The sequence below is a fragment of the Sturnira hondurensis genome, unplaced genomic scaffold (genome assembly GCF_014824575.4).
Source record: "Sturnira hondurensis isolate 20B ecotype Veracruz unplaced genomic scaffold, ASM1482457v3 Scaffold0017436, whole genome shotgun sequence".
NCBI classification, from domain to species: domain Eukaryota; kingdom Metazoa; phylum Chordata; class Mammalia; order Chiroptera; family Phyllostomidae; genus Sturnira; species Sturnira hondurensis.
In genome coordinates, this window is record NW_028090067.1 from 1,318,106 (window position 1) to 1,334,818 (window position 16,713).

Below are 16,713 nucleotides of genomic sequence, written 5' to 3' on the forward strand. Positions count from 1 at the left end.
GTCTTCTGGCAATTCTTATAATATAATCAGAAAAAAATTAGTGGTTTGGGAGGCAAAATTTCTATGTCCTAAGTCCTACATAACTGACCGAGTTTACTTGCTCAGCCACAAAGTAGGAACTGTTAGCATTGGTCTCTACTGGGATTCAGAGATACTGTCTAATCAAATGAGGAAATAGATGTTTTCAGCTCACAGAACACAAGATGCTATTTAAATTAGCATTATTATTATCATGCTTTTAAAGTGACCATAATTGCAATTTACAAAGTGTCTATGCTACTGTCTCCTGATCTGTTACCCGTGAAGCATGGACTGAAGTCTCAGAGAGGCAGCCAGAAAGGAACCTATACATTAAGCAGAGTGGCCTTTAAACCATGTTACCCACGTGACTCTGCCTATGACAACCCACCCCTCTTCACTGAGCCCAAACAGGAGGAAGGCCTTTGGGGGACCGGGTGGTGATGATGCTCTGGGGGGAGGAGCCCAAAAGGGCAAGCTCAAATTTAAATGTATTGGGCCAATGCATTGTCAGTCAGTGCAGCAGCTGTGCTTGAGACAAGCTCTCCCTGGCCTAAGACTTTCGGGGAGCCATCAAAGACACTCTGGAACCCACTATGGACAGGTAAAAAGACAGCCTCCTCATGGGTGTCTGCTTTGGCTTTGCTCTCCCAGCAAACCTGAGTGATGAGATTGGTATCTATCCCTTTCTCTCCTACCACTATCTGATTCACAAGATCTGCTTGGTCAATATGCAGATTTATGTCTCTGGATTTGTCTCATCCTCTGTTCAGATCTTACATGTTGTCTGCCTAACTTTCTCTCTTTCGTATTTGAAAGAACTTGTATGACTATGTATTGACCTGTCCTGAGATTTCTGCTGTAGTTAGAACTAGTTTGTGGTGATAATATCAACACAGCCAATGTTCAGAGACTCAAATCATGAAAAAAAAAAAAAGCAATACTTATACTAAAACAGTAGTGGGCATTGAAATAATAATTTGTATATATTCAACCATAAAAACCACTTGAAGATAAACTTTCCTAGGGAGATTCTACTGAATAATTTAGTTACATAAGGAGGAAATTATTTTTTTAAATGCCAATGCTCAGACTTAATAGACTGCAGAGCCCTGGCTGGTGTGACTCAGTGGAGTGAGCACCAGCCTGTGAACCAAACTTAATAGCTTGAAAATCACTATGACTGTGTCTATGATAAGGAGAAAAATTCAGTCAAGCAAATTATTTAATGTTACAGATCCAATTGTGAGGCAGCTTGTGGCGTTTTTACTCTTTAGTCTTTTAATTTCTTTAGACATGGCTGAACTTCTTAAATGTGTATTCTGCGAGATTTTTAACAATGTCTTCACATGCAGTTTATGTCAGTTGAGTTACTATCACAGAACTTATTCTACTCCTACTTTTATTTATTCCTCCAAATGTATCAGAATAATCTCAATTTACTTCTTTTACAAAGAATTTACACAACAGAGTTAAGGTTTTTAATGGCAGAGTAAGTGTTTCTTTAGAAAAATTTCTTGAGGGGAAAAAATGTTGAATGTCTGCTCAGTATCCATGAAGTTTTGAAAACTAATGTGAGGTATAAGTCAGAAGTAAAGGGCTCAGTGGAGATATTTGTGTATCACGAAATGCAAAACAGGGGTAAAATCAGTAGCTGAAATTCAGAGAAAGACAAATACAAAAGGAGGAAAGATGCGGATCAACAGGAGGGAGAGGGAAACACACAGTTACCGTGAAGGAAAAGAGTACCTGCCGCGCACGTTAGCGATGGAACAGGGCAGGAGAGGACGACTCAGGCGTGACCGTGTTTCGCCCAGTCGTCTCAGGTTCGCGTTGCTGGGGATGCAGCCAGGGTTCTGCCTCGGGGAGCACAGCTGTTCAGACAGCTGTCAACCTGTAGGCCTAAAAACTGCCTCTGCAAAGTCCTTTGTGCTCAGAAGAGAAACCAAGAGAAGACGGGGCGCTGGAAACAGGCAGCTAGCTACAGCTGAAGGGAGCTAGCTGGTGGATCAAGAAAGCTACCAGGTCACAGTCATGCAGGTCACTTCGTTGTGACAGAGAACTTCTGGAGGAGACAGTGAATGGCTGCATTTTCACGTGGAATGGGAAGTAAAAGTCCATCTGATTCCTTTACCTACTTCGTGTCATTCTCTGTAACTTTCAGAACACTCAGTCCTCGTCAGGGTAGCAGGTCTGATCCCTGCCACTCTGCCTTTAGTGCGTGATCTGGTTGTCATTACCTGACACCCCAGAAGGGTGCCCCCACCCCAGCCTTCTCATCCATACAGCCCAGAAGGGTGGTTTAAATGTAAAAGGAATTCATTGGCATGGGATGAGGCTTACTCTATTTTAAACTGATTGGGCTCCAAAGAGAGAATTTTTTTCCTTTCAGTATTTATTAAGCACTCTTCTTCAGTACATATTAAGCACTTATTATGTATTCAACTTATCTTTGCTGTGGGTTATTATATGCTAAGTATGTAACAATAGTAATGACGATAATGGCAGTGCCACGGTGATTATCCTAACAAGTTACTTTTATTTTAAAATAAAGCCAGTTACTATCAGATTTTCATTAGCATCCATTTTAGATTCCTGCCAAATGTGCATTTCTAATTCTAAAATAATATAATTGACTAATTTTCTATTGTTTGGCATGCATAATGTGTATATTGGTGATAAATTTAGTTCTCTGCCTCAGGTTTAAAAGCGTATTCCAATAAGCTGCATGTGTGAATTGAGACATTGAAATTGTGGCAGCAATAAAAAACCTCTTGTTCTTGTTTACCTACTTAATAAGGTTGACATTTGGGTACTTCTCTTTTAAGTTCAGGGTCTATCTCATGGATCACATTATCAAAATAATTATTCTGAACACATGCCCACACACAGACTGGTAAATGAAAGTTCGCAGAGGCTTTATTCACACTAGCCCCAAAGTGGAAACAATCCAAAAGCCCGGCAACAAGCGCACAACTCAACAAAACGTGCTGCATCCCTGCAATGGAATGTACTGTCCAGCAGAAGAGACAAACTCCTGGCGCGTGCAACGTCAGGAACAAATCCCAAAGCCATTGTACTAAGTGAAAGAAGTCAGACACAAAGGGAGAGGTCACGTACACTTTATATGAAGTTCTGGAAAACAAAATGTAATTTATAGTAACAGAAAGCAGATTGGTGGTTGCCTGGCGGAAAAGGGAGGAAGTGGCTGAAACGGTGGATGAAGAAACTGGGGACAGGGTGTCCTGGCAGGGTTCTGTTTCTTGACTCTGGTAGCTTGGGGTATTTACATCTGCCTGTATTCATGGAGTTGCACATTTCAAATGAGTGAAGTATGTAAATTATACATTAATGTAAAAAAAAGTGAAAAAAAAAGTTTCAATTCTCCTGCCAGCAAACGGTATTCAAATCCCCGACCAAGTATTTATTTTTACAAACTCTTGCACTTTTGTCCAATGCCATTAGGTGGCAGCATTATTTCCACAAATCGGATAAATGCATTTCTGGGAAAGATGAGGACAAAAACCAGAGACACTATTAGTGCTTTGGGATTGACCACGCTGTATAGCTTGTGTTATGTTCACAACTGCAAAGGAACTTGAGTTAGCAGAGAGTATGTCCACAAGTTCAATTTAGCGCTTATGATATGCAAGACGCTGTTCCAGTAGGTAACACAGAGGGAAAGACCAGTCCTTCTGTGTGAATGTAGCATAGTATTGAGATTACATTGCCGAGTGAAAAGAGCAGCAGAATATCAAAGTACAGAAATGAGCATAATCAAAATCATGCAAATATATGCTTGTAAAAGAGAGAAGGAAAAACATAACAGTAATTGTCATTAGACACTACGCCTAGTTATCAATAGACACTGACAGATATTCCAAATTTTAAAATTCTTTCATATTTTAAATTTTATAGCTCTCTACTTTTTTGTACTATTGAAGTTAACAAGACTCAGGTATTGCTCTTATACTTTTAACTATATATATTACTCATAAAGTGAGTCTTTCAGAACACAAGGTCTAATTGAGGAGGCAGATACCAGCAATCAGTTGACAACAAAGGAGGAATTCTTCAATAGAGATAAGCTCGATGGGAAACTACAGAAGGGTTTTTTGTTGCTATCAGTCAATTTTTGCCTAGTAATTTTGGGACAGTGGTGGTGAGAAAGGTCTTTGTAGAACAGTCGAAACTGTCACTGTGATCAGGCTTTGAAGGAATGTGTGGGTTTTGCCCGATAGAAAAAGGTAGGGAAGCTCTTAGTCAGAGGAAGCTCCAGCAGCAAGAAGTCTAGACAGAAAGAGGAAAGGAGACTAGTGCCAGGGGACCCCGCTGTGAGAGGGGCCTGAAGTGGTGGGGAAGGGGAAGTACCAGGAAAGGAAGCCAGAACTGTAGATTGATGTCCAGAGTAAACACTGGCCTAACTAACACATTAAAGAGTTTGGAGTTTATCCTATGAGCCAAACAGAATCCTTGGGGGTTTTTCGGCATGGAATGACAGGGCCACACCTGGGGTTTGGTGAGATCACTTTGGTGTGGCATGGAAAATGTTCTCTTGGAGGGACTTGGAGGCAGAGAAACCAGTTAAAAGGCCAGGACAACAGGTAAAGTGAAAGAAGATGAGGGCTTGGACTGATGCAGAGAATACAGCAGGTACAAATTCAAGAAATAGCTGGGGGTTCAAATGAATAATTATTCATCATTAATCAAATACGAGGAGGGAAGAGCAAGAAGAATCAAAGAGGATCCCCCAGATTTTAGCCTGGCTACCTGAGGTGGAACATGCAGGAGGAGAAGCAGGACAATCAGGGCAGAGGGCAGCTGAGGAATATGGTTTGGGCCGTGTTGACTTTGAAGTACAGATTGAGCACTTAGGTAGAGATTGAAAGGGAAACCTGAAAATACAATCATGGAACTGAGGGACGAGTTTGCCATTCCAATTTATTGTCACCAACAAAAGAACTGTGGGAGGGGACTGTGCTGTGAGCTTGTATGGCTTTGGGTTCCTGCTATCTGTCCATTGGTCTTACGTATAAGCATGAAAAGTTTATAATGGATTCCAAGCACAGTAGGTGTCAGGCTTCCAGCAAAGGAAGCAAGAGCATCTTGCCTGGTTTGGACCAAGTGATTGCGGATTTACAAACAGCCGTAGGAAAGCCATGAGTAGCCGGAGAATGAGCTGTACCCCTGCACTTTCCTCCCTCCTTTCACCCACAGCCTCCTGATGAAGCAGAGGAAGTTTCTCTACCATTTCAAAAACGTCCGTTGGGCTAAGGGTCGCCATGAGACCTACTTGTGCTATGTGGTGAAGCGGCGAGACAGTGCCACCTCCTTTTCACTGGACTTCGGTCACCTTCGAAACAAGGTATCAAGTAATATTTGCTCCCCAGGCAATTAAAAGCTGTACTATGGGCACTCTTAGAGCTGCCTACCTGCCGATGGTGCTACTTTTAGAATGCTTTGCTGCTGTCCCCACTAGATTCCTGCAATGTTTTGTTTTCTTTTTACATGTCCATGCAAGCATAATAGATACAATATGCCCCAAAAGATGTTACTGAATGTCCTCTCCATCATGCCAGACACATTAATGCCAGACCTTGCTTCATTGCCAAGAATAACTGCCCCTAAACTTTCCTCCCCTTTCTCTGACATCCAAATTGCCTTTGAGATTAAGGAAAAACCTTTTGATTTGGGGGGATATTATCAATTCATTCAAGCTAAATTTTAAAGGTGAAAAACAGCCCTGACTGGTATGGCTCAGTGAACTGGGTGTTGTCCTGCAAATGGAAAGGGAACTGGTTCCACTCCCAGTCAGGGCCCGTGCCTGGGGTGTGGGCCGGGTCCCTGGGTAGAGGCGTACAAGAGGGCGTGCAAGAGGCGACTGATAGGCGTTTCTCTCTCTCCTACTTTCTCCCCCCCTTCCCTTCTCTCTAAAACTAAATAAATAAAATCCTCTTTTTAAGTGTGAAAAACAAATTGTGTCTTTAGAATGTTTGAAAATTAAGGAAGAAAATTTTAGGGAAGAATTAATGATGACCAGTTCTGTTTTCCAAATGATTTCTAGTCCCTCCTGCTCGCCTAGAGCGGAGGCCAGTGAACACGTTTGGCGTGGCCAGCCCCAGAAAACTCAGGGAAGCTTCAATTGGTTGATTAATGAAATCAATGTCTCAGCATCTAGAAGATCAGAGGATTACATTTCCAAATAACTTTTTCACCAAAATCTGGATGGGTGTACATAATCTGCTGATGAATATTTCCTCTCTCACAACATGCAGAGACGTCTGGTCTTGGTGGCAACCCAGGCGCGAACCCGTGGGTGGAATGACGTCAGCTGGCTCGTTATTGGGTGCTTATTTCACTATCCAGTTCTCTTTGCCTTCTGTGTGTTATGTAAATTACTTCGCTACAATTATCTTACATTCTAATCTCTTTCCTATTTGGTACCAACCCTTTACCGCCCCTCATGTGATCCTCATAACACCACCCCAGCCCATTTTACTGATAAGATTAGAAGATCTAAGTGTTGGGTAAACAGGTTACCCAACACCTGTTTAAGTCACATGAGGGGTGATGGAACCACCGGTTTTCAGATTCTGGGTCTTGTCTGAAATGCTAAACGGACTTGGCTATATCTCACTATTGCGGTTATTATTACAGTCACAGGGATCATACAGCGAGCAAACACATTATTTAAAACACATTATTTAATTGCTTTTACAACACTGGTCTGCCTCGCCATAATCTATTTTACGTTTTCCAGCCCTCCCAACCATAAGCTTCCCACCTAGTAGTACTGTGTATTCCCACAATGTTACCTCACTAGGCACTTCCAAGCCATCTTCCTCCTCCTCAAAGGCACAAAAACTACGGTAACTTCACAAACACATACTAAATCTCCACTAAGATAGCGCCATGCTACTCCATCCCAAATCAACTCATTTGGTCCTCCTCACGCGGCAGAAAACTCACAGCCTTCCTCCACTCTGCGGGGCCAAGGGTGCAAAGGGTTCGGGCTCACCGCTGTGCCTTTTGGGGCAGTTGCTTAACCTTTCAGTAACCTAAGCACAGAACTGTAGCTGCCCCCAACAGATCACTATGGAAGGGAGATGAATTAATGACTGCAAAGCGACGGGCACCACAGTGCAGGCCAGTAAACGTGAACCTCGTCCTCTGCTCTCTCCCCAGTCGGGTTGCCACGTGGAACTGCTCTTCCTGCGCTACATCTCCGACTGGGACCTGGACCCCGGCCGGTGCTACAGGGTCACCTGGTTCACCTCTTGGAGTCCCTGCTACGACTGTGCCCGGCACGTGGCTGACTTTCTGAGAGGGAACCCCAACCTCAGTCTGAGAATCTTCACCGCGCGCCTCTACTTCTGCGAGGACCGCAAGGCTGAGCCCGAGGGGCTGCGGCGGCTGCACCGCGCAGGCGTCCAAATAGCCATCATGACCTTCAAAGGTAGGAGAGAGACCTTGCTTGCTGTTCCAGCTCAGGGAAGCAGCTGTCATTCTGGATTGCAGTTCAGACTGAGAAGATACAGGGGGCAACATTGTACCAGGAATCTGGTTGACCATTGGAGCCAAAAATTATCAGCTAGAAGAGCATTTGAGATCCTGCTTCCTGGTGGTTGTCAGTTTGGGCTCAAATAAACTCATAGAATTTAAATTAAAAAAAAAAAGTCAACTAGAATTGGAGGAAAAGAATTCATGACTTGGACACAGGCTTTGGGGGAAAATGAGAATTTAAAAGGGGTTGGGGATTCTTCTTTCCTCTTGATTTGAGATTTGAGCTGTATTCTGTTGCCTCCCCCCTCTTTTAAAGATTATTTTTATTGCTGGAATACTTTCGTGGAAAATCGTGAAAAAACTTTCAGAGCCTGGGAGGGGCTGCATGAAAACTCAGTTCGTCTATCCAGACAGCTCCGACGCATCCTCTTGGTAAGGGGGGTCCTTTGCTTCTCGTTTTCTTCCTCTCTGAGTCATCTTCCCCTGGAGCTACTTACATTTCTTACATTTGCAGTACGTATGTGTGCCTTTCACATGGGTGTTTCACACATTTATCACTCTCTCCTGATTTTTCCCCCGACGAAAACCTTATTTTCTCGTTGTGATTTCTCCTGCAATTGAGTCTGCTCTTCTATTGTTTCACAGTTCAGAACCCTCTGCTAAGACCCCTTTCTCTTCCCGTCTGTTTCCTCATTCACATGTCTGATCTGTTAGACCTCCTCAGGATTTATTTCTTTCCTCTCCTCTTCTTATCACCTCTTCCTCCTCCCTCCCAATTTACTTTCTCCCAAAATGTTACAAAGTCATCCACTGAGTTCATTTATCTCCTTCTCTACAGCCCCTTTATGAAGTTGACGATTTACGAGATGCATTTCGTACTTTGGGACTTTGACACCAGCCTCCCAGAATGTCACATACAATGAAATATCCCTGAAGATAGTGGGTAAAAGAATCATCCTTCAAGAATTCTGTTTTTCTTCAACTCTCAATATCTTAGAGTTTAGAGAAATAATATTCATATGTATACAACTTTAAAAATGTATCTTGAACATGGAGAAGGAATACAGGCCCAGTAGAGAAACACTGCAGCTGGTGCACCTTTTAATGCAACAGCGGCCCCTACTGGGAAATGACAGAACTGCAGAGTCTGGGAGCGCCTAAAGTGTTAACGTTCTTCTAGGACTGTTTAGGCAGGGAAGCAGAAGATAAATCCTTGCAAGCATGGTGAAAGGATAAAATGTTTTCATAGTCAGTATCCTTTTTTATTTGACTCATTCTGAGTTTTCAATAGCCGTGATAGATTTTTACAGTCTTTTCCTTTAAGGTTCACTTTCAAATGAGCCAGAAGTGAACAGATTTCCATCAGGTCATGTGTAGAACCTCTTAATGAGAAACTCTGGGTGATCAAAACTGCAAGACATCTCTTCAAAGCACTGGTATCCAAGCATGTGCTGTATGTTTTAATTATCTGAGGCATATAATGCCTCAAATATAATGCCTTTTTATGTTTGTACATAAGAACATTTGGGGAGATATAGAATATGCCTCGTCACCTTCAGACTATTTTATAATAAAAGGCCTTAAAATGAGTATGAGGAACTTGAAAATGATGCCCAAAATGCATTGATGCTTCTAGTGAGAAAACTGGAAAACGCATCCTTTTAAAGTAGTCCATAGTTTAGAAAACATACCCGAAACTTCACACTTGATAGTTATTGAATGCTTGGAAGGGAGTGGCTTGAATATTGAGAAAAAAACTATTTATTTTTTGCTATGGGTCTTTTAATCTCAGCAATGTCAACCAGGCTGTGGTTTTCTATTTTTTTGTACATATATGATGTCTCAAAGACATGTTCACTATATAAGAGAATGTAATAGAACAGAATAGTATTTGGGAGGGCAGAGAACATAAAATGCACAACTGTATTGTTTTATTCTTATTGTACATAAGTTTGTGAAAGAGTTAAATACTAAAAATCCTTATTTCATGTATCATTCATATTTTATATTATGCTATATAGTGTCTAATATTTTAGTTATTATAGTTTTATTTTAAGATATTGAAATGGATTCCTTAATGTCCCATAAATTTATGCTTTTAGAAATAATTCTAATAACAAAGTATGTGATTGTCACATAGTGTAACATGTCATAATATTGCTACAAAATCATTCTTTTGATTTTCAGTAAATTTTTCCTACAGCATCTTGATTCTGGCTCATTTCAATCAACTGAATAAATGATAAACAATTTTGGGAGTTTTAGAGCTAAAAGGCTGAATAAAATAATTCTAAAAATGATTTCTTTATAAAGTTAAATTAAAAAGTCAGTGTGATGAAATAGACTTGCGAGTCCATAAATTATCCCATTTGTCTATGTTCAACTGACTTCTGACCAGGGTGCCAGGACCATTTAATGGGAGAACGAATAGTCTTTCCGACAAATGGGGCCGGGACAACTGGACATTCATACACAAAAGAATGAATTTGGGCCTCTACTACATACCATATACAAAATTAACTCAAAATGTATCAAATATCAAAATGTCAGAACTAAAACAATAAAAGCCTTAGAAGGAAATATAGTGACTTTGGAATGATAACAGTCTGACCACAAAAGCACAAGCAACAAGAGGAATCAAACTTCATCAAAAATATTTGTGCATCCAAAGGCAGTAGTAAGGAAGTGAAAAGACAACTCACAGAATGAGTTACAATATTTACAAATAATATATCTGAAAGAAGTCTAGTATCCAGACTATATAAAAGAGCTCTTACATCTCATAACAAAGGACAACCTCACTTAAGAATGGCCAAAAGCCCTGGCTGTTGTAGCTCAGTGGATTGAGTACAGGCCTGCAAACCAAAGCATCACCAGTTCGATTCCCAGTCAGGGCATATGCCTGGGTTTCAGGCCATATCCCCAGAATGGGGCGTGCTAGAGGCAACCATACATTGAGTTTCACTCCCTCTCTTTCTCCCTCCCTTCCTCATCTCTCTAAAATAAATAAATAAAAATCTTAAAAGAAAAAGAATGGCCAAAAGACTTTAATAGACATTTCTTCAAGGAAGATTTGCTGATGGCTAATAAGCACATAAAAAGATGCCCAATCTCCTTAGTCATTAGGGAAATGCAAATCAAACCACAATAAAATACCTTTCAAATCTACTAGGATGGTTATAAACAAACAAAAAATCAATAATAACAATTGTCAGTGAGAATGTGGAAAAATCGGAACTTTCATATATTGGCTGGTAAAAATATACAGTTATGTAATCATTATAAAAATAATTTGGTCATTCCTCAAAAGTTAAACATAGAAATACTGTATGACCCAGCAATTCCACTTCTAGGTATATATCCAAGAGAATTAAAGACATATGTCCTAACAAAAACTTGTACATGAATAGTCACTGCGATATCATTCGTAACAGCAAAAAAGTGGGAACACTCAAATGTCCATCAACTGATGAATTGATAAAACAAATGTGTAATGGTACTTTATTCAGTTATGGAAAGGCATGATGTGTTGATACATGCTACAACATGTATAAACTTGAAATCAGTGTGCTAAGGAAGGAAGCCAGAAAACAATGCCACAGATTATGTGATTCCTTTTATGTAAAATGTCCAAATAGGTAAACCCATAGAGAGAGAGATTAGTGATTGCCAGGGCTAATGTGAGAAGGGATGGAGTAAATGCTTAATGAGTATGGGGTTTCCTTTTGGGATGATAAAAATGGTCAGGAATTCAATAGTAGTAACTATACTGAAAAAAAAACCCTCCACTCAATTTTTTACAAAGTCATTATGAACCCTGGCTGGTGTGGCTCAGTGGATTGAGTGCCAGCCAGCAAACTAAAAGGTTGCTGATTTGATTCCCAGTCAGGGTACATGCCTTCCCAGGTTGTGGGCCAGGCCCCTGGTTGGGGGTACAATGTTTTTGTCACACATCGATGTCTCTCTCTTTCTCCTTCTCTATACTTTCCCCTCTCTCTAAAAATGAATAAATAAAATCTGTTTAAAAAATAATGATAAAAATGGGCATGACAAAATATTAACTTTTCATATACAGATGGTCCCCAAGTTACAATGGTTCGACTTGTGATTTTTTTGACTTTACAGTGGTGCAAAAGTGATACACTTTCAATAGAAACCATCATTAAATGCTGAATTTTCTTTTTCCAGGCTAGCAATGTACATTATGATACTCATGATGCTGGGTAGCTCTGTTAGCCACTTACTTAAGATAATAGAATTTAATATCTAAGAGGGACTGGGAATTCAGAACAGTAATGTAATTGCTCATGCATCAGAAATTCCAGACCGGAACAAGGAATCTGAGTACTTCACAGTTCCTGGTTTATTCTGTTAGAGTAAGAATGGACCCCTGGGCCCTTTTATAAGGTTGATTTGCCAACAATAAAACTTTAGTTACCAGATTTGGAGAGATGAAATTTGGCACTCCCTAACATGTTGCAGCTAACTCGTTGATTGGATTCAACTCATTGGCTCACTGACTGACCTGGCTGTGGACTCTGTCTGTAGTCTCCACTAGAACAGAATAGAGCGGTCATTCTAGTCTCAAAGTTGAACAGCGATGCAATTACAGTGCCGTTTGAGAAGTTGCTATATGACTCAATAACAAATACGTGTTAATAGTAATGCTTTGGATTTCTAGAAGGAATGAATTATTGTGAGTTAAAAAAAATCAAGAAAGTATTGATAGAGGAGGTTGCAATTAACCTGGACTTGGGACAAAATGTTAAAGAAATACGCTAATATGTTTCCAATACTCCTGTGGGCAGAAGGATAAATGGCTCAATTGTGACCTTTATGAAAAAGTAAAAGTATTTTCAGGATTGATGATACCGCTGCGATTAAATAGCAATTCCATATACTTCTGGTGGGAGAGTTAAATATTATACTTTTTAAATACAGGTAATCTTTAACCCAACAATTAGGAATATATTCTGAAGAAATATCTCCTATATATGTATCCAATTTACATATACAAGGATATTCATTCTAACATTGCAGTAGGGAAAAACTGAAAGTCGGTGGCTGAATGGTTAACATATAAAACAGTAAAACTCAGTAAGTGTAGATAGCAACTTAAAGAGGGATAATGTAAAGTTATATCTATGAATATACAAAGGGACATAGAAAATTTTCTAAAACATATTTCTAAGAGAATAAAATAGTTTTAGACTTCCACCAAGATGGAGGCGTAGGTGGAATCACTACGCCTTCTCCCACCACCAAGTTTGAATACAACAAAGGTTTAGTAAACAAAGACACAGCCAAAAAACAGAAAATTGAACTATATGGAAGTCCAACAACAATGAACCGTTCAACCCGGACCGGTAAGAGGGGCAGAGCCAGCAGTGGAGCAGGGTGGGGCAGGAAAGATCCCCCAACCCAGGTGCACAGGCAGCTGGGGTAGCAGCGCGGACCCAGTGAGGGTGAGGGGCAGGCTGACCCCCTCACACATTCGTGCGCAGATAAACCAGCAGAGGACTGAGCAGTGAGACGGACCGCGCAGGCCCCAGTGGACTAACCCAGTGAGTGCGCAAGGTGGCGGGCTGACCATGGTCACACATTCGCACGCAGTGAAAAGGACCCGCAGCCCCAGTGGCGGGAGGCCGCTGAGGGGACCGCCATTGCTTTCCTTTGACCCCGCCCCCACATACAGCGTCACAACACAGCGACTGAATTGCCCCACCCTGGTGAACACCTAGGACGCCGCTCCTCATATGTAACAGGCACAAACAGTCCAAAATATGGCTCAAGAAGAACTCAAAGCCCCAGAGCTGATAACTCTAAGGTAAAAAGAAATAGCGAACCTCTCAGATGCACAGTTCAAAATACTGGTGATCAGGATGCTCACAGAACTGGTTGATTATAGTCACAAATTAGAGGAACATATGAAGGCTAAACTAATTGAAATGAAAAGAAATGCACAGGAAACCAATAGTGATGGAAAGGAAACTGGGACTCAAATCAAGGGGGTGGACCAGAAGGAAGGAAAAATGACCAAACAGAAAAGAATGAAGAGACAAGAATTCAAAAAAATGAGGAGAGGCTTAGGAACCTCCAGGACATCTTTAAACGCTCTAACATCCGAACTATAGGGGTACCAGAAAGGGAAGGCGAGAGAAACTAGTGGAAAACTTATTTGAACAAATAATAAAAAAGAACTTCCCCAGTCTGGCAAAGGAAATAGACTTCTAGGAAAATCCAGGAAGCTCAGAGAGTCCCAAAGAAGTTGGACCCAAGGAGGAACACACCAAGGCACATCATCATTACATTAGCCAAGATTAAAATGAAGGAGAGAATCCTAGAAGCAGCAAGAGATAAGAGAACAGTCACTTAAAAAGGAGTGCCCATCAGACTGTCAGCGGATTTCTCAAAAGAGACCTTACAGGCAAGAAGGGGCTGGAAAGAAGTATTCCAAGTCATGAAATTCAAAGACCTACATCCAAGATTGCTCTACCCAGCAAAGCTTTCATTTAGAATGGAAGGACAGATAAAGTGCTTCTCAGACAAGATCAAATTCAAGGAGTTCATCATCACCAAGCCCTTATTATATGAAATGTTAAAGGGACTTATCTAAGAAAAAGAAGATAAAAATATGAACAGGGAAAGGACGGCAAACTCACAGTTATTAACAACCACACCTAAAACAAGAGCAAACTAAGAGGACAGCTAGATCAGGAGTGGAACTATAGAAATGAAGAACACATGGAGGGTTAGCAACAGGGGAGTGGGAGGAGGAGAAGTGGGGAGAAGGTACAGAGAATAAGTAGCATAGACAGTAGGTAGAAAATAGATATGGGGGAGGGCAAGAATAGTAGGGGAAATATAGAATCTAAAGAACTTGAGACACATGGTCATAAACTAAAGTGGGAGAACAGTGGGGGAGGGGGTATGCAGGGTGGAGGGGAATGAAGGGGGGAATAGAACAACTATAATGGTATAATCGATAAAATATATTTAAAAAATAGTTTTAAAACTTTTCATAGCTTGATCTTATTTATGCTTTAATGTATATGCATGCGTGTCTGTAGATAGACCTTTTAAAACATAAACATTCATATACACGTTTGCTTAGCAAAAGAGCTAAAGGGATAAAATTCAAATTACTAGCAGTTGTCATCTCCAGAAAGAGAAATTGAATTAGAGAAGGAAAGTGAAGAAAAGGGAACTTTCATTTTGACTTTATAATACCTCTTTTTAAAAGTATAACCTGTAAATTTTTAATAATTAAATAAAATATCATTTAAAACCATAGAACTTAATAGAAATTCATTATTTTACATTTTCTAGAGTTTACTAACATATAGAACATTCCACAGCTTCAGGAGCTGAGCAAATGTAAGTTAAATAAGTCTAGCAAAGGGGATGGCACTGGTCTTTCTGAGGGCCTAAAATCTTTCTTCCTACGACCAGTGATTCATGAAACACTGTAAGGGTTGGGCAATCTGCAGGGAAGAGTGTATCAGTCAGGGTTCCACCAGAGACAGAAGAACTAGGAAGAGGTATATTTCAAGGAACTGGCTTACTTGACTGCAGGAGCTAGCAGAGCAAGTCCAACTCTGCAGTGCGGGTGTTGGGACGAGCAGGCTGGACCTCCAGGGCAGGAGTCCTTAGGTGAAACTTCTCTGAAGAACAGCCTCTGTCTGTTCTTAAATCCTTTAAACTACCGTATTTTTCAGACTGTAAACGCACTAGACCAGAAAGCTTAAAGTCGATAATAATGGTGGTTAATGCTGCTGTTGAGGTATGTTTACATTTACATTGGTGAAATGTTATGTTATTTATGTTATTGAATATTTTACCACATTTTTTTGCTTCAGAATTGCTTTTTCTATTTTCGTCCTCCAAAACCTAAGTGTGTCTTATGATCCGAAAATACGGTGATTGAATCAGTCCCACCCACGTTATGTAGAATGCTTACAGTTAATTGGACTTTAGACAGAATCACAAAATACCTCAGAGCAACACCTAGATTAACCAATTAATTAAATAACTAGGGCCTATCCAAGATGACACAGAAAATACCTATCAAAGAACATTAACATTTTTGAGTGCATGCTGTATGTTTATGCTAGTTCCTTACAAAGAGGAACTATGTTCCTTTCTGTACTTTACCTCACCCAGCCTTTACAATTTAACCTCGAAATGGATCAAAACTTCTGTACCTCAGACTCTGAAGTCTGTTATTGTCTTAGTGCAGCTCATTGAGTTGCAGATAACAGACCAACTCCACTTACTCACAAAGAGAGGATTTATTTTGCAGTCATATTGACTAGCTACTTTTTCTGTTTCCTTTTGGGGGACCACATGGCCTCTCTCCCCATTAGTGTCTCCTTTTGTCCCTAAGGGTTCCCTCTGCTCATCTTTCATATTAGCTCACTGACTCTGCTTACTCAAATTTCTATTCCAATGTACCTTAACTTGCATACAGTAATCTATCAGATCCCTAGCTGATGTGGCTCAGTGATTGAGAGCTGGCCTGCAAACCAAAAGGCCCCTGGTTTGATTCTCCAGCAGGGCACGTGTGTGTGTCCCTCTCTCCCTCCCTTCCTCTCTCTCTAAAAATAAATAAAGAAGATTTTATTTTTTAAAAATAATTCATTGTGGATGCTCCCATTGCCTCTTTTTTATTTTTTATTTAATTTTTTATTTTATTAATTTTAGAGAGAGAGGAAGGAGGGGGGAGAGAGAGAAACATCAATTTGTTGTACTACTTACTCATATTTATGCATTCATTGGTTGATTCTTGTAGGTGCCCTGTCCAGGGATGAAACCCACAACCTTGGCCTATTAGGACAAGGCTCTAACCAACTGAGCTATTTGGCCAGGGCTCTATTTTTATTCTTGATCCTTATGGATAATTAGCCATTTTTTTCGAATTCCCCAAAGAGAACAATTTAACTGACCCAACTAATCTTTTGGGCCACTCAAAATACATTACTACTAAGGTGGTATCAAAGGAAATTGGTAGAGATGAGAGGCATGAAATAGAGGTTTAATATGAAGTGGTGAATGACTAGATGTGAAGGTTGCAAAGGGAAAACTAATGAAAAACAAACCACTGGCTTCTGCACTGACTAGAGCTTTGCTCCTTGATAATAGTTGTACTTGAGAAAAATATATTGAGTCTGAGGTGCCCAGCTCTTACCTAAG

General features: G+C 40.5%; 2 protein-coding genes across 2 annotated transcripts in view; one reads left to right on the forward strand and one right to left on the reverse strand.

Annotated features, from left to right (window-relative positions):
• Positions 1 to 16,713, reverse strand: part of RIMKLB (ribosomal modification protein rimK like family member B) — a 132,503-nt gene that overhangs the window by 107,501 nt on the left and 8,289 nt on the right. The gene's annotated exons all lie outside the window — the stretch shown is intronic.
• On the forward strand, positions 540 to 9,528 carry AICDA (activation induced cytidine deaminase). Its single transcript, XM_037068521.1, has 5 exons — positions 540 to 622; positions 5,236 to 5,383; positions 7,204 to 7,474; positions 7,838 to 7,953; positions 8,360 to 9,528. The coding sequence occupies exons 1-5, from the start codon at positions 615 to 617 to the stop codon at positions 8,411 to 8,413; spliced, it is 597 nt and encodes a 198-aa protein (XP_036924416.1). The 5' UTR covers positions 540 to 614; the 3' UTR covers positions 8,414 to 9,528.